Below are 21,974 nucleotides of genomic sequence, written 5' to 3'. Positions count from 1 at the left end.
ACATGCATGCACTTACTGCAAATGAAAATATTTATCATCTTTTTTGATAATATGCATTAAATAAAAAAGATATCATTCCTTACTTAAACCCCAAAGGCCCCAAACGTTGCATCCGGACGTATCAGGCTATATATAAGCAAAACAAAGAACTTGTGTGGTGTTGTAAGGATAGGGAGAGAGAGAGAGATAGGGAAGCCGTCATGAGTACTTCGGCAGGATCTAGGATCATGTCATTAGGAGAGCCGTTTGTGCCGGCAAATGAACCCCGTTCTCTATTCCTCACGTTTTCCAATGGCTTTCCCCTCTCAGAAGACCAGATCTTCGAATTCTTCGACAGGCAAGTGAAACCCTATTCTATGAAATCTATAAATGGTTAATAGGTTTTGGTAGTTCGTCCAAATGATTGGTCTCAAAACGATAACGTTACATTGCGTCATAGAAGGTTTGACTCTGTGTAGTGTAGACACACATCTACCATGTCTTTAGATAGATGGAGAACGATTTTGGTTTAGTTTGTTCAAAAGCTATATGTCTAATAGATCTCGATTTGCATCTCACAGTACATCATATACAAACAATTTGTTCTACTTTTTTTTTTTTTGGTAGTCTATTACATCTCTTACAAGTACGATTTAATTGGTTCACTGATGTGTGTATATATGTGATGATGATGATGATTAGCTGGTTTCCAATGTGCGTGGAGGACGTGTTTGTGAACAGACCAGTGGCAGCAAGGAAGCTGGGTAAGAATGATTTGTTTGGGAAAGTGATATTCAGGTATTTTACCATACCAAACATTGTGCTGGGGCCTTATGAGAAGGTTGGCTTTTCCGTCTATGGGCGTCCTATGTACTGCAGAAGGTTTGAAACCCGGAGGCCAAAAGCAGACAATGCATCAGCAGCCCACCGTGATCGTCGTGAGTGATCTGGGAGTTTGAAGGTCATGAAACCCTTTTGTTGTTGTATCAACGTAAAAGGGTTTCTTGAATAAAGTTTCGTTGTTGTTTTTCTTTAATTTCATGAATAAGTGGGTGATCTTCCAGTCATGTGGAATGGATCATCACATGTTTTTATCATTACAGAGATATTTTCTTGTTGTTGGCAAACCATTTTGAAGGATGTTTTATTTTATGTGGTTGAAATTTATCTGGTTATTATCATTTTAGGGCATTATAAGGAAAATGAGTCGGAGTATGACTCTGACTTTTGACTAATTAAATATGTAGTCAGTAGGGTTTGAATTATAAATTTAAAAATATAAAAAAATATTATTACACATAAGGTTAGAAGATTGCTTACCATACATAAAAATTAAAGCAAACAATTTCATTTTAAGTGTCCCTCTGCAGAATGAACGAAATTATATCGTAATTTTAATATTTGATAGTTTGTAAATAGTGAGATTATTGTTACTTGAAGAACGTAAGCCACCGTCCCAATCAAAGTCAAATACTCATTAAACCACCCCAAAATCGAATCTGTAAAATGGTAAATGGATAGAGTGACATTTACAATTAACTATGTATATATATATTTTTTTTATATTGAGTCATAATTAAACAGAGAGACATCTACAATTAGCTATGTATTCTTCACATCGTTTAGTTCTGAGCAAACAAAATTTTACTTTTATCAAGCAACCAAATACTTTATTATTAACTTGAAGATACACATAGTCAAACTGTAAGAATATATGTTAGACGTGAAAAGGATAAATAATAAGAAAAGAAGCATTGTTTGAGGAACCAAAGTCGAGATAAAGAGAAGAACAAATTAAACAAAGTTTTGATGTGGGAGAAACGGAAAAACAAATATTCTTTTGTTTCGTGTCCGTAGTACAACAAGAAACAATCTATGTTCCTCGGGACGGAGCTGGAGGCGGCGAAGATTTATCGTCCTTCTGCACCACTTGGAGAACGGAAGCCACCGTCCCAATCAAAGTCAACACAAGGATAACGACGGCGGCAACGGTGGCAGTTCCGGTCCAAAGATCTTTAAAGTAAACTCGCCGGAGTGTGGCGATGGATCTATTGAGACGACTCTCGTAGTGTTTGTTGAGTCTTTCGGCTATATTGTAATAGTGAGATCCAAAATCCACAAGCCCTAAACATAGCTTGTTCACCATTTCCGCCACCGACCCTTGATGTCCTAACCAGTTCTTTACAACTCCTGTTAACGTAAAAATGTGGAGCATGAGTTTCTCATAACTGAAAAAAGAAGAAGGAAATTTTCATAATTGAAAAGTGTTTTACCTTTCTTGACGAGCAATTCAACGTCTTGATCGGTGTCAATGAGAAAATCCAAGAAGGCGATGTAGTTACAAACATAAGCAGTGAGAGGGTAATGGCATTGCTCGAGTGCCATTAAGTTCCTCATAACCCTCTCGGTGTTGTCGTCCGCTAAGAAACAAGGTATTTTCAAGATTCCTCGTTCGAAAGTAATAACCAATGATAAATCGTTTTTCTTATCAGGAAGCGCAAAATCTACTCCCGCACTGTCTAGTTTGTCTGCGTTGTGAAGACTCTTTATGCTCTCCGGTGGCTTAGCCTTTGCGCTTTTGATTTGTTCTTTTGTCAAACAAAGTGTTTCCACACGGACACGTCGAAACAAATCTGTAAAATGTCGGAAATTCATTCCTTCTTTGACCTCTCCTTCCAACCTAAACGCTCGAAGGATAATGTCACGGAACGTTTCCCTGGTTTCAAGATTTGAGAAAAATTGTTCGGAGAGTTCCTCTAAAAGGGCATAAGGGAGTTGGTTCTCGAGCAAGATTAGGTCTTCTAAAATAGTGGTTATAAGACAAGGCTCCTGGAAAAGAATGTCTTCTTCATGGAAAAGAATTTCTCCTTTCTTGTTGATGTTTCGAGTAGTTCCGGTCTGAATGAAGAACCCTAGTATGAACACCGAGTCGAGGAGTAACATTTCCACGAACTCTTGGGAATTTATCCATTCCGTTGATTCGGCGTAGCTTTCTCTTATAAATCTTTCATTCGTTTTTATGATTGAACTCAAATCATCAACAATTTTCTTCCCATATTTATTTGCAATAGCATTAAGGTACTTCTTCTTGTGAAGCTCCATGTTCATATAGTCCAGATATCTGGAACAATCCAAACGCATATTAGCATCATTATAAATTATTTTTTAAAAGCTGAAAAATCTGTATGTTTCAAAGACAGAAAATAGTATAATACTACTTCAAACGTTAACGCAAACCGAAAAAAATTTACTTGGCTACAAAACTTTTACATGATATCTATTAGGAACAAAAAAGTTATGTATTAACATAAAAACACTATAAAGCCATGATTTAGCATGTTATAAATGTAAACGTAATATACAAGCGCAAAGACAAAATCAGAAATTAAACTAGCCTAGATATTATCTGTTGTGGTTTATATATACACGTGTACGTACCTTAAATCGGTTTTGGAGAGCTCAAGGGCTTTAGCTTTCTTAGAATGTTGAAGTGGACCAATGAGAAGCATCTGAGGAGTGTATGCGTCTGGGTTCACTCTCCGTAGCCGGTTTGGCACTCTATAGATGCAACAGTACTCTTTGCTAAACAAAGAAGGCCATATACCGGAAATCTCAGCTGATTCAGAGCAAGAATCCGGTTTAGTCGGTTTAGTCTTGGACGAAATAATAACCTTTGCTTTCTCAGCTGTTCCGTGTTTAGGAACCCATTGATCATGAAATCCTTCACTCCATCTACCCACGTTACCAGTTCCAGCTTCATCCTCCTTGGCTAGTTGTATTCCTTGTTCTAGATCCCCCATATCAACGCTGACAAGATTTGGATTAAAAGGCACGTTGGCTTCTTTGTATATATTTAATTGTGCATGGGTTGTTACAATACGAGGTTAACTAAAGGTTTATATAAGATCACAAAAGGAGAATGACGTGAGTATGAAACTATCCAATTCAAGCATTTTTATATTGCTTCTGCCTTGGGGAAATTCATCCCAACTTTTTTCATTCCTTTATTTGGTTTTTTTTTTTGTTTAAATTATTCTTCGGGCAAAGAATTATGCTGTCAGGAGTGAAAGTAGAACGCGGAACACACTGGACCATCTGATCTTCCTCAGACAAGTTTCTCATGTTTTTTCTTACTAGAGCCCATCATAATATCATCCTATTGGGCATTGGACTTAAAAGTCCAATGCCCCTAAATTTTTTTCATTTGGATCGGGAGCTATACAATTTCGGCGCTTCTTTTATTCGTTCCAATCATAAGCAAATAATTATTTCGTCAGGTGATGATACTAACGATGTTAATTGTTTATTTACGGTTTCGAATCCAATGAAAGATTAAAGAGTTACCGGTTGTTGGATTAGTTTTGTGGAAACAAAAATATCAACTTAAATATCAAGACTTAGACCTACTAGATTCTCATGACCGTATGGATGAATTACACATCATTGGCTATTTACAATATTTAATTTTCACTGACTATAAATATTAATTTTCATGTAAGATAAAAGGAAAGAACGCAAAAGTAACACGAGCGAGCATATAATCCAAAATAAAGATGGAAATATAATAATGAAAAGTAAATAAAGAAGCAGAAACTTCAAGAATTATTCGTGGGTTGAAAAATAGGAGAGAAGAAAAGTAGATCATTATCAAATTTTGTCTCTTTAATGATACAATTTAATATGACAAATAAAATTATGGAGACAAAGACAATTCGTAGGGCACCCACTAATAGATATACAAATGATGTGATGTAGATCTGTTTCTCTCTTAGTTTTGTTTTTCATCTACATTATATACCTTTTCCCTTGCATGATTGGATTTTTTTTTTAATTAAGTCGTAATTTAGTTTTAACCATGAGAAAAGGTGTTCAAGAAAGGTCTTTAGTCTCTGTTTTTTTTCGTAAAACTCTTTATCTTTATATTCGGAAATATTGATGTAGAGTACCAACGTTATTATTATGGGTTGCAATTCAAAATAGAAAGTTTTATTATTAAGTTTGATGTCGCTTAGTCTTAGATTTATCACTTATGGCTTTCTTATCATTCACTTATGATCATTAAAGTCGTATACATTTGTATTTTTGTAATTATAAAAAGGAAAAATGTTTTATTGATTTATTTCATAATTGTGATTTTGTTTTAATGTTAGCAGAAAATGTGATTTCGTTTCACATGTAAACGCAGATGAATGCAGAAGAAAAGAAAAAGCTTTTGGAAGCAAGGAGTCCTTAGTATTACTATTATATATAACACAAAGAGAAAATTTCAGTACATGTTTTCATAAAGGCTTTGAAATTATAATGCGTTTTAATATATTAATGATAGCCGTGTTGTTATTAATATAAGTATAATGATATTTAGTCGGACCAAAAGCAAGATTTGGAGGATCTGAACTGGTGTGGCCCAAAGGGATGTTACCACTCAACGAACTTCCACAATTACAAAAAAAAAAACTGTGATAGATACGTTTATGATTTCAGTGGAAAATACAAAGAAAAAACATTTCCTTGGATTACAATCCTGTTTTTAGCTGACAAAGCTTTGTCATATATCGTCAAGGTACGCAAGTAACATGGCTTTTGCAAAAATAATTCTTGGAAATATTTGGGTTGATTTCCATTTTATATAGCAATATATTGAGCTTTGAAATACAAAAACAAGACATTTTGACAATTTATATGTTAAAATACTATAATGGCTAATTATCTTGTCTAAACAATGTATTTAGAAAATATCGTATAATTCAATGTAGACAAAGAGTTTATAACTTTTTTTTGTTGCTAAATTGAACTCTACGTGAGTTCCTCACTCGAGGGGAAACTACTTGCACACGGAATGTTTATTACAATCTGAATACTACTAGTAATCTTTAATTTTTAAAATAAAATAAATACTAGCTGGATTGACGAGAAAAGCAATAAGTCTCTCATGACTCTTGTCCATCGCCTAATGAAAAAAAAACTCCAATTTATTTTATTTTATTTATAATATTAGAATGGTTACCTCTTTTTGAGGGAAACAGAGAATTGAATGAACATAAGAGTGAGAGGGAACATCATATTTAAGTTTCTGAACCCCTCCCCCGCTTACCCCTTTGATACGTAGCGATGCATTATATGCACATATTCGTACTTTAATATATGTGTACGTTGCTATAATATTTACAATCCAATATGTATATAGTTTCAATATATGAAAAAGAATACACAAATCATTTTTATCCACGGAATAGAATGCATTTAGATTGACGATCTAGCTAGGACCACTTTTTTCCCTTACCGTGTGGTTACATTCAGAAAATTTTACCTTTTATCTAATGTGACTGTCAGTATCTTAGAAGGTTCTATAAATAAACACCCTTACCTGGTTTGAGATCTGACCTCCACCGTTGATCATTTTATTATCAACCAGATGGCGACAATTTAATTGGAACTTTCTTTACTACATGTTTTGGTGGCATGTTGATTCTCAAGGCTCCGAATGGTAAATGATATTTAGTGGATGAGCGTTTTCCTTTTCACAAAATGTTTTTTTTTTCTTTGTCGAAAACTCATAACGAAATTTTGATATTTTAATTTTGTACAAATTAAAAACGAGTGGCATGTGCGCCATCCATGTGTGCCCATTGACTTATACTAAAAAAATTATCAAATCTCGCATCAATCATCGTATTTTGCTCGCAGATTTTTCCCACAACCTCTGCTCGCCGTTTCTTTATAGTTTTAGACTTTTATTTTGTATCTATCTGCATAATTACAACTTACAATTGTATATGTGTAGAAAAGTATTATTCTTTTTCTTTCTTTTAATCTATCAAGCTCAATCACAGTTAACATTGTGTTTCTTATTTTATTTATTTCAAACCTACCGTCGTATATTTCCAAACTATATATATAGAAATATACAAATTTTCCTAATTTATTTCAAACCTACAAACCTACCATCGTATATTTTCAAACTATATATATAGAAATATACCGAATTTCCTAATTTATTTCAAACACACACCGACTATATGTATATAAGTCTTAACATTTCAGTTCATACTGAGCGATACTTTGAATTCCTAAATTATTTCTCTTACCAATTAATCTCTTATGGGGAAAAATAAAAAATACACACACGTTATCAACACTCAACAGTTTTAGGAACTAATCGTCTATATACGATATAAAAGTCGGTCTTCGTTTTGAATATATAGATACTTGGAAATTTCCAGCTAATGCCCAAAATGCTAGGATCAAATACGAATATTAACATAAATCATTGATCAACTATGAATATTCTGGTTTTTCTACAACAATCAACTTGTGTCAATTTCTAACTAGAGCTAATATTTTGACGTTATTCACCTGCAGTACTATTGTCATCATTTTCATTTTCATTTTCATTTTCATTATTCTACTACTATTTACGTACCTACCATATAAAAACGTTTTTCAACATGTACGATGTTCATCATTTCATGATTTTACTACTACGTACCATCATCGCAGCTATTACACACCGTAATGTTAATTTATAATCATGAAGGATCGGATTCGGATGTATAATAATGTCGTATAAAATAAAATAAAATTGGACTATATAAATAGAACAAATGAGAACCTGCAGATCAGTGTGAGCTAATGGGGTCAATATTCCTCGATCAACTGAAAAGATTCTAAATAAACAATAGCCACACTTTCCTGAAGTGGACAGTACTAAGCTACTAGCTCCATGTATATATCATAACTTTGAGTACATACATAGTAGAGAATCTATGTCTGCATGTGTATATGTATACAGTATACATATACGTGTGAATAATGTCGTTCGTTGTTCGATGATTCTTGTATAATCACAGCTGGGGAATTTTTTTTTAACAAATTGATTGAAGGAGTGTTTTCTATTTATTGTGGTGGCCAATGACCATATATAATAAATACGAAAATAAAGTGGTTTCGTAATTAAATAATGATGTCGCCGAATCGAATATGACGTACTAACAGTGTTAGTGTGTTACATTAATATACTCCAACATGTATATACACTTAGTTCAATACATATTCGTTCACATAAATTTGATATGGTACGCGTACGTATTATATTTAATCAGAATTTAATACCCTCGACCCATTCGTATTAATTAAAAATCTTATGACGTGGACAGCCATCTCAATTATGCTTCCCATGCCTTTATATTTCCTCTCGAGAAGGAACCAAAAAGCTTAATGACATTTAATTATGAAAACTAATTGAAAGAGATGGCTTAATGCCTTGGTCAAGGAGGTATGAATCTTGTGTTTGATTTTACTAATCGTACTCTACTTATTATCGGCACGTGTAATCAAATACATCGGGCACTGATAGCAGACATAAAATTGGATTATTCGGACATAAATTAATTACTACTATCGTAAGTCGTACTTTTAGGATTATTTACTCGGAAAAAGTACGTTCTTTAATTACTCTTAAAAAAGACCTAACAAGTCTTTCATTTACTCAAAACCTACTACGTACCGCACAAAACAAGTTTTTCTTTGGAGTATATTGTTATATCGATCCATCAAGTAAGAGTTATTTTTGTATAATCTGTATCTGCTTCTAAATTTGAGCAGGAAAAAAGTACTAGCTACAGCTTAATCAAATTTTACATTAATCACAAAATTACATAATTAATTTAAGTGATATATAGTATATAAATTAAAAAAAAAAATATATGTCAATGAAAATGTCGAGACAACACTCTTGTACGGGGTTACATCCGAGTCTTTGCCGTCGTACTCTATTTCTTAATTTTACCAATCAAACATATTTGCGAAAAAAATAAAAGTCTACGAGAAATAGAAAAGAATAGGTCCTAAATTTTCAATATATGACGACGTGACACTAACCACAATTTTGTTTGGACGAAATAAAAGTGGGAAGATGGGGAAATTCATGTGTTGAGAGGTGACGCACATGCACGAGGGTCGGGCCATATTAGACGACGTGAATTTTTTTAAAAAAAAATAAATAATAATAATAATAATTCAACGACTGCCATGCGAATTAATTTTTTGTTCCTTTGTTTCTAATTAAAAAAATACATAATAATTTGTTTTTCCTTTTTTTTTCCTGTCTGTAAGAAAAATAAATAAAAACCATGTCGTCGTATGTATACTATTAATTTTCACATGGAACAAAACTGGTTCGCTAAAACTGTGAATCTCAATAATATCTTTTTTGTTCCATGGACCCCAATCCATACTGCCTCCTTCGATTTATTATTTATTATACTGAAAAAAAATAACATTTTATTTATACATATTAATTTTTCTTTCTTTTTCCTTATTATATAGAAAAGCCAAAAAAAAATAAAAGAGAGATTGTGGAGGAATATTAATACAGCCCACTTCACATCTATTTTTGTGCAACCATCCATCTCTCTCTAAAGCTCTCATTTACAATGGAAAGACAAATCAACATAGAGAAGAGTAGTAGTGTTTCTCAAGTAACCTTTGTCTCCTCCTCCTCCACCGTCTCAGCCACGGCCTCATTGTCCTCTTCACCTACAACATCATCTTCTTCTTCATCATCATCTAACTTCCCTCACCATGAGGAAGACAACTCTACAAGAAAAGCATCTCGAAGATCATTAGCCTCGGTTGAAGACGATGATCATCAAACCGGAGGAAAGAAGCGAAAGATCAACGGCGGAGATAAGCATCCGACGTATAGAGGAGTAAGGATGAGGAGTTGGGGGAAATGGGTGTCGGAGATTAGAGAGCCGAGGAAGAAATCAAGAATCTGGCTCGGCACTTATCCAACGGCTGAGATGGCAGCTCGAGCTCACGACGTAGCCGCTTTAGCCATTAAAGGTACAACGGCTTACCTCAATTTTCCCGAGCTATCCGGCGAGCTTCCTCGTCCAGTCACAAATTCTCCTAAAGACATTCAAGCCGCCGCCTCTCTAGCCGCCGTCAATTGGCAAGATCCGGTCAATGATGTGGAGGAAGTAGCTGAATTAGCTGAAGCCGAGCCGAGTCGAGCCGCGACTGTGGTTTCTTCCGACACAAGCACCACCACGACGACGACGACGACACATAGTCAAGAGTCTTCGGAAGCTTCTTGTGCTTCAACGACGTCTTCGTGTACGGACAAATACAATGACGAAGAGAAGCTTTTTGATTTGCCGGATTTGTTTACCGATGAGAATGAGATGATGATACGAAACGATGCGTTTTGCTATTACTCGTCCACGTGGCAACTCTGTGGAGCCGATGCTGGGTTTCGGCTTGAAGAGCCGTTTTTTCTGTCTGAATGACTAAAATAAATTACCCTTTTCGAGAGGCTCCATCATCGCTAACACTTTGATTAGTTCACACCATTTTCTTCTTCTTTCTCAATTTCTCTATTTTTAAGTTTGATTTTTTTTCCCAGCTTGATTGATATTGTTTTTTGTAAAGAAACGGGTTCGTTTTGATTTTCTAGAAAAAAAAGTGTGTTTGTGTAATATAAATGTGACGAGAGAGGATGTTAAGAAGTTGCAGATTAATGTTACTATAATTTAGTCTACGAAAAATGAATCAAAGAACAAAAATTGTAATAAAACCCAATTGTTTGTTTAACACTCGGTCAAAATATTATATTCTTCTCTTCTATACAGTCTTATAGTAATGGCTAGAATTTGGACATTTTCCGTTTTTTCTCAGAGTTTTAATTTGTGTAATATAAATGTCATGTATGTTTGTTGTTATATACTCCATCCATTTCAAAATGTAAGATGTTTTAGTGAAATTTTTTGTTTCATAATATAAGATGTTTTCAAGTTTCAATGCAACTTTAAGATTATTTTAGTATTGTTTCTGATTGGTTGAACTTGTTAAAAGTAAATACTTTTTAATCTGCGTGTTTTAGTTAAAACATCCTATATTTTGAAATGGAGGAAATACCATTTAAAAGTTTATCATCCATACGTAGTTACAATTTCGTTCTTATACTTGTTTCACAAAATACATGACGATACAGTCCTTTTCTCTAGTTATCTAATCTAATCGAATGGAGTAGTAAACGAGGAATTGATTCATTTTAACAAAATATACATTTACTTTTGTAATTTTTTTAATATATACTTATGTAACAGTTCACTTGTTGACAAAGATCATTATATTGTTCACTTATTACCAACAACATTTAACAAGCATATTTGTAAAGGGTTTCACTAATGATTAACGCAGTAACACGTAATCCACGTTCTTGGCCTAGCTAGTTTTTATAACTAACTTTTTCTTTTCGGATTAATATGTCATATATAGTGTGTGAGGTTTTGATGAGATGATGATTGTGAAAATTGACAGTGAAGAGGACAAACTTTTGATAAATTATTTATTGTTTAAAAACATATTCTAGGTGTTGGAAAATAACATGAGTCACATGGTGATGATGTCTTTAAATCTTTTCTAGTATATAAGATTTTTTACATTTTCTTTAATTTATTTTTATAGTGTTTTTACTTTTGTTTGTTTGTCCACTTCTTTAATATTTGTCAAAAGTGAAAGAATATAAACTGTAATAAGGTGATTGCTTTTGGCCAACACCTTACTTTGTTCACCACTATGTGGCAATTTAAGACTGTTATTGACATTGTTATTGATTCCCAAACATATTGGACCCTTAGATTTGAGAGTGACAAATATAACTTTTGTTATATATAAAATATTTTTTTATTTGACAATACTTTTTTTTGTCATAACATATAACAGTAAATGGCAAAATAAGTGAAACCCCACTACGTACATGAAACGATTTCCTCATAGATAAGTTACTAAACAATAAACTAACTCCACATCAACCTCGTCGTTATACATGGGTTTTCAGAAATTAATTTATCGTCCACAGTCAAATTCCGATTAAGTCGTATACTTTTGATTTAGTGGGAAATTTTTTAGAATTCATCCTTTCATATCGAATGTGAAGAAAGGTTAAATTTATAATTGCCCCTTGACAATCGTAATAATATTCGAATATACATGTATGATGTATATATATACTGATTTGGTGAGACATAGGGATAGTTGGAGACAGGTCATTAAATAGAAACATAGTGGGTGTACAAGTGAGCTCACTATCATTATCTCAATACATAGTAATAATAATTAAATCTTGGGTTAATTTTCTATTTTTCTCATGATTTTAAGGTTTGAATGGTTATATGCTCTATAGTCTATACTTCTAAGTAGACAATTACAACACATGCATACTGTCTCATGATTTTAAGGTTTGAATTGTATAAAAATAATAACAAAAATTTAAATGAGGTGTTGTTTTTGTGGTGTAATTGATTAGAAAAAGTTAACATTAAATATTATTTGATATGTCTGAATAACTTCTAAAAAATCAATTTACAAAAAAATGGAGGGAGTATTTAAGTACTATGAATTATTATTATTATCTATATCGTGTACTTCTATACATATATACACGTTACTCGTTAGGTAACGAACTTCCACAATTCCTAATCTACCATCTGTGTCTCTTGTTTGGATATTTCTGATTGTTATTGGATTATGTATATTTTATATGTAAAAGACTTTGGTTATATATATATGAAGCATATAATATAATGTATTAAATTATATACACAGTCAGAGCAAAAAAACTGAAGCTAGTAAACGTTTCTAACCACACGTATATACAAATATTTAAGAATTAATTGACGAATATTAAGTCTAGTTTCTGTAAGATACAATATATCAAATGGTGACAATAAAATTATAGAAGTGACAATATATATGTAGAATACTTCCGTATGAATAAAGAAGAGGGTGTATCTGGATCGTTTGGACGATACTCTGACTGACAAATTACAAGAGGGTGAATTTGTTGTTTGGCATCTTGTGGCATGCAAACCTAACTATGTGTACAGACTATTAATTAGTTAAGTCCAATATATATTATGGTTCTGTATTATTGGACGCTACGACTACTCTATTATTTCTGTTTCGTTTTTTTTTACTATTATTTATGTGTAAAATTACTAATATCATCTATTAATTTTTGAAAACTAATGAGAACCCTATGTACCAAGAGAAAGCAAATGATCTGGAATATATTAACTACTTCGAGTCTCTGATTTGTACATATTGTAAGAGCAATGAATCTGATTTGTTAGTTTAGATTATAGTTACAAGATATACCCAATTAATGATTATTAAATTAAAAGAAAAAGACGGGTCTAGGTCTCTAGGATCAGCTTAATCCCCGTTTATTAATAATTAAGTAATTGAAGAAAATATAATGCAAATTTATTTACAATTATTTGATCTGAAACCGATCTTGTCTCGTTAATAATCTTGGTAATGGTGATATCAATGTAATTTGGAGTCGACAATAAGATTACAAGATTTAAACATTGGCAAGATTTTTACATTGAAAATAGATAAAACAATGTATTTAACAAATAATGGAATAGAGAAAAATCTATTCATCGAAGGACTAGTGGCGTGGATCAGAGTGGTGGTGACTTATTCGAGAGGTTCATCTTCTTCCGCACCTTCGTCGATTCCTTGGTCAATACCTAAATAGGAGAGCTTGTGGACTCTCTTATACACAACTTCAAAATTGCATCAATCCATATAAACTTTTAAGTTATGTAATATCTTATACAATACAATGATACATTTTGAAAGAATATGCATTTATAAAATTAGTGTCATGGATATTTAAAAATTAGACAAATGCAGGTTGTGTAAATAATGTTTTTGAATAAAAAGCTTTGACAAATTTAGATCGAATACGACTTCTAAGATTATTTTGTACTGAACGTGTTTTTGATATATAAAAAATCTTTGGCAAATTCAAAAATCAAAAGTATAGAAGTAAATATAAAAGCCTTTGTCACATTCAAATAATAATTAGTCTAGTCCAATATACACTATATATAATGGTTCGGTATTATTGGACGGTACGATTACTCCAATTACTATTAATGTGTAAATTAAAACTACTAATATGCCATCTAGTTTTGAAAAATAACGAGAACCCAATGTAGCAAGAGAGAGCAAATAACTAGTACAAGTCTCTCATATTCGCACATTTTGTTAGAGCAATAAATCTGATCAGCTTAATTCCCCTTGATTAATTAATAAATTGTAGAAAATAGAAAAGAAACTTATTTACAATTATTTGATCTGAAACAGATCTTGTCTCGTGAATAATCTTGGTAATGGTGATATCAATGTTAATTTGGAGTCAACTAGTATGATAAGATTATAAGATCTAAACATTTTTACTTGTTGTATATAAAAAACATGATTAAAGAAAATTGAGTGCTTTAGGGAAAAGTCATTAGATACTAAGTGTATGATTGTTTTCCTCTTTCGTCAATAATATGCTTTAAAAAGAGAAATGCAGGTTGACACTTGACACAGTCTCTCTCTCACTTATTTTCTGTAACCTTATTTTCATTCTTGTTGATTTAATCTTATTTTCTTACTCTTATTACACTTTTACATAAAAAAAACTCTGATGTATATAATTTACATATATGTTACGAAAACATATTGTAAAAAATACATGTTGGCTTTAAAACAATGTTTTCCGTTTTTAAATACTAGTATAATTTATGGACTAAGAATCAAATATACCGAGCTGTACTCATTATATCTAATGGAAAATCCTAATATATTTTCTATACGTGTGGAAAATCACATTTACATTTGAAACACGAATTAATTATCCTCAGACTTACATTCCTACTTTGTTCATGTATATACACGTATTATTAAGAATTTGTTTTACTTTTTATTTTCAGCCTTTTTTAACACACACAAGAGAAACATATTCTAAACACACACAAAATAAAAGAACATAACTCCTTTATTTTTCTTATACATTGTTTATCTAGTCGGGAGTTCCCTTGTATGAAAACGTTTTTTTCCTTGTCTTTATATTGCTATAATTAATTATCTTGTTCGTGACGCAACCATATTTCTACCTTTCAGCACTTGAGACTTTTAAAAATCTGATTAGTGAATAGTGATACATATATGTATGTATATATAGATCGAGAGATAGAACCAGAATGGAGCTAAAACATGTGATCTTTATCTTTGGGAATAAAGTGGCTTAAAAAAGAAAAAGCAAGCAATTAGAAAGACCAAACTGAAAGCAGTAGTAGAATAATGAGAAGAAAATAATTAAGAGCATATGTTTCAAATAAATTAACTCTTTCTTTTTTCACCTCTCAGCCATTTTTTAAAGGAAGGAAAAGAGAAAAAGAACATGTGCGGCAATACCAATGATCATGTCTTACGACAACAAGAAAGAAAGAAAAAAACAGTGAAAAGAAAATACCATTCCAGATTTAAGTGTTGGTTTAAAAAGTTTAAAGAATTTATGATGCTCTTAATAGTCTTTTTTCTTAGTAAGAATTTTGTGTAGTCTTTTTTCTTTTATGTAAAATCGACAATGAATGAAATGATTCAAGTCTATTCTTTTGTATAAATGTAGTAGAGTAGTAGATCACTAGAGTATGCGGGCGCTTCCAACACACTTCACTATATGTTTTCAACATTTTGTATTAATTGTTGATCTATATACAGCCAAGATTTTTGCCACATCATGCTGTGTGAATTGAGAAATCGTAGAACATCATAACACACGTTTGGATAATACTAAGGGGAAAAAAGGAGTATTTAAAAATCAATTGCGGAAACCATGTTCCAAATTACAAACGAAAAAGGAAGGATCATCATCACCAAGACATAAACCCTAAAAGAGTGTTAAGATTCTTACCTATTTCTCTATCACATGATCAAAATCCCACAATGTTATCTTCAAAAACTCTGATTTGCCATATCCCATTATTCTTCATGATCTTTCTCAATACAAAAACGAGAGTATTACTTACAGAGAGATCTAATGTTTTATCTATATGAAAAGAAGTCCCTGTGGTTTCACAGTATCGTCATACATCTATGCTCACAGCGTTTTGGTTCAGTCAGATGTAGATAGGTTTAATATCATTCGGTCCAAAACTGGCTGAGCATGTCGGACACTTTTTCTGTCGAGTTCCTGTGAGCTTTTGCACACATGGGTTGCAAAACAAGTGGTAGCATTTCGTGATCACCACCTAGTTTATTAAGCACAAAATACCAAAACCAATCAGCACATCATGCATCTTGCTGAAATCTAAACAATGGAGAGCAGTGAGTCCCCTTACCTCTTTTGGGCGATCGTTGCAGGCCTTACACTTTAGAATTTCTTTGAATTCACCGAGTTCTTGTCGGAGCTTTTGAATGGCCGATGATCCTTCTATGAGAGATCGAAGACGAGAAACTTTCTTTTTGGCGATTTCCATTTCCTCCTCTATCCTTCTTTTATTAAACCTGACATATGCAGAAGATAATGATAAGCTGCTCATCACCAACAACTGTTTTATAACGGATAAGTGGGAGGGAACACTTGATTTACCTTTCAATTTCAAGTTCCAGCTCCAATGCCCCATAATCCACCCGACTTTTCTCAACTTTAGAATGTGACTCCTCCAGCCTTGACCTAGCTTGTTCCAAGCCATTCCCAATGTCTGCACGTTTCTTTTGCAGATTTTCATGAGTAACAGACTTTTGATATCTATCTTCCGCTAGTTTCTGAAACTGATCTGTGCAGAACCTCAACTGCAAGAAAAGGCAACTTCATGTCAAAGTCTTATAATAAGGAGTCTTACAATTTGTGTATACAGGTACACACAGATATACCTGATCTTCAATTCTTGCGGATTTCTTGGATAAGAAACTAGCAGATGCACTGCCTTGCTGTATATCCTTATCCATAATATATTTATCAATAAGCAGCATATCTTGCATCTGCCTTGAAGTTATGCCTTCCAAGAAAAGCTGAAACAACAATGGGCGAGCATAAAAAATTACATCTCATAGTCGGATCCAAGTAACAAACCATCCTTATTTCATGATATTCTTGCATAACATATAAGGTATACCAACAGAAATTGGCCCATGCCATTAACACAATCCATCAATCTCCAACTTATTGTAACACTAGTAGATATACGTGTAAGTGTAAAGTTTTAGAGGAACAAGAAGAGTTTGGAATAAACACCTTGATGTTATAGTCATCTCTCTCTGTAACTTGAATCAAAAGCTGTTGGTTTTGTGGTACAATGTCTTCGTAGGCACTTCCGATTGTCTAAAAGAAGATAGTTACTGTAAATCGATACCCAACATCAAGGTTTTTAAAATATGTTATAAACAAAGAAACAAGAAATTTCATAAGCAAACCTGTATTTCAGAAAGGTATGTTCCATGTTCTTCATGTTTAGACTTCAAGATATCAGAATGCTTTGCGACATCCCTGAAACAAACAAGACCTATCCCTGTCAAGAAAACGGTCTCAAAGAATTCCTATGGAAGATCAATCCGCAGAACATGCAATGTCTTCTGAATAGCAGAGGAGAGTGTATATGCAGCATGAAACGAGTTTGAATTATTTACCGTTTACAATCATCCATCTTCTGCCTTAAATCAGCAATCTCAGCTTCGGCAGCAGCCAACATTTGTTGGGAAACTGCCTCCGCTTCATTTGCTGCCTTAACGCGCAACTCCAAATTTTGCTCATCAAGGGAGGATTTTAAACTTTGAACATGAGCCCAAGCCCTATACTCCCGTTCCTTAGCTTCAGCTATGTCCCTGCCACAGCACAATATCCCAGTGATACTTAGGGCAATGCACCAAGCGCATAACAATAACGTGTGTTCAGCCAAGATACGAATATATAAAAATATACTAACATCCAAAAGAGAATTTCATCTGATGAAAGTGTAAAAATGGATAAGATATTTGCGAAGAATAAATTAGCAAAGTGAACATAAGTTTCTTCAGAACGCAAGAAAAGTTAGCAGCAAATTTTCACCAAGATTGGATAGTTCGGTCTAAAGGCAAGATTGATAACACTATTATACTACATATATGGCCACAACGCAGGGGAATGTAAGAAAACTTTTCTCTAACAATTAAAATCGTGGATAGCGACCACTGGATTTGTTACATATAGTTGTGCTTACCTCGTATCAGTGGACTCACGTTTATACATCTCCAGAAACAACTTCAACTCCTCATGACTGTTCTTCAAATCACGAACCTGCATGACAGACTCATATTACTTGAAAGTAAACAACATAACAACTGCCTCTTTGCCAACCAAAAACTACTACAAAATTTAACAAATTTTACTTTGCTAAATGTCTTTTTCCAATTCTTTATCCAAGAAATGTATTTTAAACAAGTTTGACATAATGCAAATAACGATAACCGATATCAATACCGTCAACACATAAGAGATGGGCAGTACAATGAAAAAGGTAAAATATAATGCATCATACCGTAGCATTCAGGTCACCTAGCTGAGAAGCATAATCAGCTGATCTCAAATGCAATGCTTCACACTCTCTTGTCTGTTCACCAATTAGGCTTATTAAGTAAGAAAAACATAAACTGTAACAGCATACATCATTCACTGTTCAGCATATTTTTGGGTCAAAACACTGATTAAAATTGTTGCCCACCTTTCTACATAGAACCCCAGAGAGGGACTGGACATCAGCCCGCAGAGAATGAATACCTCCAGCAGTCTCTTTATAATTGTCTAACTGACTTCGCATGGAACTCATTTCTTCTGGGAATGAAGAAATTAATGCCTTCATATCTGCAAAGATTTCTTTTCTACCTGACACATGAATCACTTAATCAGACTCCAAGTGAAACAGGGGCGCGTGTGACACACAGAATTAGAAGTCAAAGTAATCAATTTGTGACCTCGCTCTCTTGTTATATTTCCCAGCCTAGTCTTGATTCGATTTTTTTCATCCAGTTGTTTCTGTATCTCCACATCTAAAGTGGCCATTTTAGAATCAGTAACAGCAGAAGTCTTTCTAGAAACATCAACTAGTTCATTTTTTATATTCATCTCCCTTTCCCTCCAGACTATACTATCTTTTTCAACCTGAAATTTTCGAATGGAGGAAAGCTTCACAACCAAATATACAACATAAATATTATGAAGATAGGTACAAAATGAAAATCGTAATCCAGATATAACCTGCAGTTTCTCAAGTAAAGCCATAGACTGGAAAACTGCTGCCTTGGATTTTTCAAGCTGGTCTTTCAAAGAAAGGCAGGCTTGAGAAGATGAGATGCACCTCACAGACTTTGACTTGTTCTGTTAGAAAAACTCTTATATCAGTTTTAGCAATAGGAAGAAGCTACATTCCACAAGTTTTCATACATCAAAACTCTTGCAGAAATAAACTAGTATAAGTAAATACCGCAACTGGATCATACACTGACCTGTAAATTACTCATTTTTTCAAGCATTTTTGTCCTCTCCTCATGAAGATCTTTTAGCTCTTGTAGCCTGCCTGAAGCCAGGACCTACAAAATCCAGCCTGCTATCAAACCAAAATTCAAATCATTACCAATGAAAACACAAAACCAGAAAAACAAATATACCGTTAACTCCTTCAGAACTGTTTCCATGTCTTGCAGATCCCTTTGTTTATCCCTTTCCCTATCGCTGGTAGCAAGCTTATTTCCAAGGCTCAACACTGGGAAAAACGCCCCTGCTGTTGCATCCCTTTCTGCTCTCAATGCTGACAAGTCACCATTACACTGTTGAAGCTCCACGACCTCATCCTCTAGCTCCCCTTCGATAAGATCAAATAAAGGATAATGTCAGTTCATACGTCCCGTTGTCAATTTCAAAGAATTACCAGCTCTTTTAATCTACTAGAATGTATCGAAATATATAAACATGGGTATCCCAAATGGTATCAAATAAAGATAAGAAACTTATGTCTCAGAAGGGTTTATATAATTAGTTCACTACTTCACTATCGAGTACATCTTCTACAAGACCACAACTACATATCTTGTTAACGGCTGGCTCTACCAAGTAGTAATAGTAAATATTCAAATGAGAAGAGACAAAGTAGCTACCTCTAATTCGTTTGAGGTCTACTCTGACTTTAGCATCAGCATCACGATGACTCTGCAATTCTCTAGAAAGTGATCTGAACTTCACAAGCACATCATCTAGATCCACCCTGACACTTTTAATTTCTGGTTCCAATTCATTCAGCGCTTGCTGTCCGCACAAATCTATAAACGAAAGCAATTCCATATCAGACATGGGTTAATACAAATATGTTATAAAGGCCATTAAAAGAGCTGACAATCAATTGCAGTAGACGCATGCATACCTTTATCAAGACCAGTTCTGAGAGCTGAGGGATATAATTCATCCTTCAGACACCTCAAATCATCAGTCACGGCTACAAGGTTATACAAGGTTTGCGTCAACTGGCTTGACGTATTCACTTTACTTTCTTCAATCCCATTCGAGCAGATATTAGATGAGGAGCTCTCAGTCGCACCAGTCTCGAGTAGCCGGTTGATGAAATCGTCTTTCACGGCCAGAGACGACCCATCTGTGAAGCAAATTTAAGTTGCAAGTCATATTTGTAACATATAAGAATAGATCTTAGCACTAACAAAACGAATAAGAGGTGGGCAAAGCTGTTCATACCCTCCTTGTTTACAAACCTATGAGCTCCGCTGCTTGAATCACTCACACGAACGGAGCATGATTCCACTGCAGCTGTAAGCTGCTACAAAAGCACTAATTAGATCTCTTAGAAAAAGACCAGAATAGCAACTGAAATTGGTAATCACTTCTTCTTACTTCTTTAAGATTTTCTTTAAGTTTTTAATGGCATTGCGGGTAGGAGGAGAGAAATTTAAAGCAAATTCAATGTTACCTTTTCCCAAGACTTATGGACAGTCTTCAAACTCGAACCGTATGGTAGTTGTTTTTCCTTGACCTGAGAAAGCTTATCTTCAAGAATAGAACACTCGGCCTGCTGAGCCTCTAACTTTTGTGACAGCTTCAGATTCTGGAACTGGAGAACGGCAGTATCAAGCTGTATCAAACGAAAACAAAACCCTTAAAGTGAGAGCCAGAATCTCTCTATTACAAACCGGCAACAGTGATAAGTTCAACTGAAATAGCAAAACAGCATATACTGCTTTACAAATCCATAAATTTGTTATAGACAGCAAATTCGAGGCATGGTCTAAGATGTTGGAAAGTTAAAGAATTGATGAATCGAGTAAACTCAGAGTTAATATCTTCAAAGCAATAACGAATCAGACGACAATGAAGTTAAAAACAAATTCATAAAACAGCAACAACTAGGACAAAGACATTCAATGCTAAAAACGGTATATGAATCTGATAGCTAGAAATCTAATTTGATTGGATAAGTTAGAGAACAGAGGGACATAGATGTAAAGGACATGCACAAGGGGAAGAGAAAGGACCTTGTCTTCGGAGGAGGGCCAAAAGAAAGGCTGTTTCTTGACGGCGGCAGCCGCTTCTGTGGGTGATATCGAGCTAAAGTGACGCCTTTTACGGTCCGGCTCACCTGTGCTCGCCATTCAAAAAAAACCCTAGAATCGCCAACAGGATTAAGCTTCTCTCACATCATCATCAGATTGAGTTGAGAGGAAGCTCGGATATCAAAACAAGTCTAATTAAAAAACCCCAAAAAAAATTGGAAACTTTCACCCAATGAGAAAACCCTAAAACGATCTAAGCTACGTGATTGCTTCAACCGAGGTAATTCAATTGCTCCCGTAAGCTTCCCCACCCGGAATTACAAAGAAACCCTAATCTCAATCTCACCGGTCTTCCAATTCGAAGACACTCTCTAATCCTATCTCAAACACACAGAGACCGTGTCTGATCCTCGTAAGATGTCACAAAACGGTTAAGTCCCACCCAAAGCACTCTCTCTTGCGAACACACAGCACTCAGAGAAAAATAAACAAAGAGTGAGAGAGACAGGAAAAGAGTTGAAGTTAATTCGAGTTCGGGTACGATGGCGTAATTTTGTTAACATCTGGAGGGTAATTTCGGAAATAAATTAATATGCCGCTTACAAGATTTAACGCATCGG

The 21,974-nt window shown here is 34.0% G+C and overlaps 4 protein-coding genes across 7 annotated transcripts; 2 read left to right on the top strand and 2 right to left on the bottom strand.

Moving 5' to 3' along the window:
• The first annotated feature begins 137 nt into the window (after positions 1-137).
• LOC104784839 (uncharacterized) lies at positions 138-1,160 on the top strand. Its single transcript, XM_010509927.3, has 2 exons — positions 138-337; positions 682-1,160. The coding sequence occupies exons 1-2, from the start codon at positions 201-203 to the stop codon at positions 923-925; spliced, it is 381 nt and encodes a 126-aa protein (XP_010508229.1). The 5' UTR covers positions 138-200; the 3' UTR covers positions 926-1,160.
• A 467-nt stretch (positions 1,161-1,627) lies between these two features.
• On the bottom strand, positions 1,628-3,905 carry LOC104784838 (UPF0481 protein At3g47200). The gene is made up of 3 exons (XM_010509926.3): positions 3,418-3,905; positions 2,253-3,100; positions 1,628-2,169 (listed from the first exon to the last, which is right to left on the bottom strand). Exons 1-3 carry the CDS (start codon positions 3,777-3,779, stop codon positions 1,853-1,855), a joined length of 1,527 nt encoding a protein of 508 aa, XP_010508228.1. The 5' UTR covers positions 3,780-3,905; the 3' UTR covers positions 1,628-1,852.
• A 5,344-nt stretch (positions 3,906-9,249) lies between these two features.
• Positions 9,250-10,526, top strand: LOC104784837 (ethylene-responsive transcription factor ERF034). Its single transcript, XM_010509925.3, has one exon. The coding sequence runs from the start codon at positions 9,411-9,413 to the stop codon at positions 10,266-10,268; it is 858 nt and encodes a 285-aa protein (XP_010508227.2). The 5' UTR covers positions 9,250-9,410; the 3' UTR covers positions 10,269-10,526.
• A 5,248-nt stretch (positions 10,527-15,774) lies between these two features.
• On the bottom strand, positions 15,775-21,915 carry LOC104784836 (E3 ubiquitin-protein ligase BRE1-like 1). 4 transcript variants are annotated; one of them, XR_015598202.1, is made up of 19 exons: positions 21,337-21,878; positions 20,775-20,936; positions 20,543-20,621; positions 20,217-20,444; positions 19,954-20,115; positions 19,468-19,661; positions 19,306-19,389; positions 19,058-19,177; positions 18,775-18,961; positions 18,525-18,681; positions 18,342-18,413; positions 18,024-18,100; positions 17,455-17,649; positions 17,242-17,314; positions 17,063-17,149; positions 16,702-16,839; positions 16,418-16,620; positions 16,167-16,332; positions 15,775-16,076 (listed from the first exon to the last, which is right to left on the bottom strand). XR_015598202.1 is itself a non-coding variant. In XM_010509924.3 (19 exons), exons 1-19 carry the CDS (start codon positions 21,451-21,453, stop codon positions 15,945-15,947), a joined length of 2,637 nt encoding a protein of 878 aa, XP_010508226.2. In that variant the 5' UTR covers positions 21,454-21,915; the 3' UTR covers positions 15,775-15,944. The 4 variants fall into 4 exon arrangements, 1 of the variants encoding a protein (XP_010508226.2); XR_015598201.1 differs by having other exon boundaries at positions 17,063-17,166; positions 18,525-18,685; positions 21,337-21,872; XR_015598203.1 differs by having other exon boundaries at positions 17,063-17,166; positions 21,337-21,872.
• Positions 21,916-21,974: the final 59 nt, after the last annotated feature.

The sequence above is a fragment of the Camelina sativa genome, chromosome 5, assembly GCF_030686135.1.
Source record: "Camelina sativa cultivar CO46 ecotype springtype chromosome 5, ASM3068613v1".
In the NCBI taxonomy this organism is placed as follows: domain Eukaryota; kingdom Viridiplantae; phylum Streptophyta; class Magnoliopsida; order Brassicales; family Brassicaceae; genus Camelina; species Camelina sativa.
The sequence above is the reverse complement of the archived record's forward strand: the minus strand, read 5'-3'. Positions and strand labels throughout refer to the sequence as shown.

What these genes read in the sequence shown, in the direction of transcription:
- LOC104784839 (XM_010509927.3), top strand. Translation starts at nt 201, where the DNA reads ATGAGTACTTCGGCAGGATCTAGGATCATGTCATTAGGAGAGCCGTTT. An exon ending in ATCTTCGAATTCTTCGACAG is followed by an intron (nt 338 to 681) that starts GCAAGTGAAACC and finishes GATGATGATTAG; the next exon opens with CTGGTTTCCAATGTGCGTGG.
- LOC104784838 (XM_010509926.3), bottom strand. Translation starts at nt 3,779, where the DNA reads ATGGGGGATCTAGAACAAGGAATACAACTAGCCAAGGAGGATGAAGCT. An exon ending in CTCTCCAAAACCGATTTAAG is followed by an intron (nt 3,101 to 3,417) that starts GTACGTACACGT and finishes GGATTGTTCCAG; the next exon opens with ATATCTGGACTATATGAACA. An exon ending in TGAATTGCTCGTCAAGAAAG is followed by an intron (nt 2,170 to 2,252) that starts GTAAAACACTTT and finishes TTACGTTAACAG; the next exon opens with GAGTTGTAAAGAACTGGTTA.
- LOC104784837 (XM_010509925.3), top strand. Translation starts at nt 9,411, where the DNA reads ATGGAAAGACAAATCAACATAGAGAAGAGTAGTAGTGTTTCTCAAGTA.
- LOC104784836 (XM_010509924.3), bottom strand. Translation starts at nt 21,453, where the DNA reads ATGGCGAGCACAGGTGAGCCGGACCGTAAAAGGCGTCACTTTAGCTCG. An exon ending in AGACCTCAAACGAATTAGAG is followed by an intron (nt 19,662 to 19,953) that starts GTAGCTACTTTG and finishes ATCTTATCGAAG; the next exon opens with GGGAGCTAGAGGATGAGGTC. An exon ending in AAGATGGATGATTGTAAACG is followed by an intron (nt 17,315 to 17,454) that starts GTAAATAATTCA and finishes TGTTTGTTTCAG; the next exon opens with GGATGTCGCAAAGCATTCTG.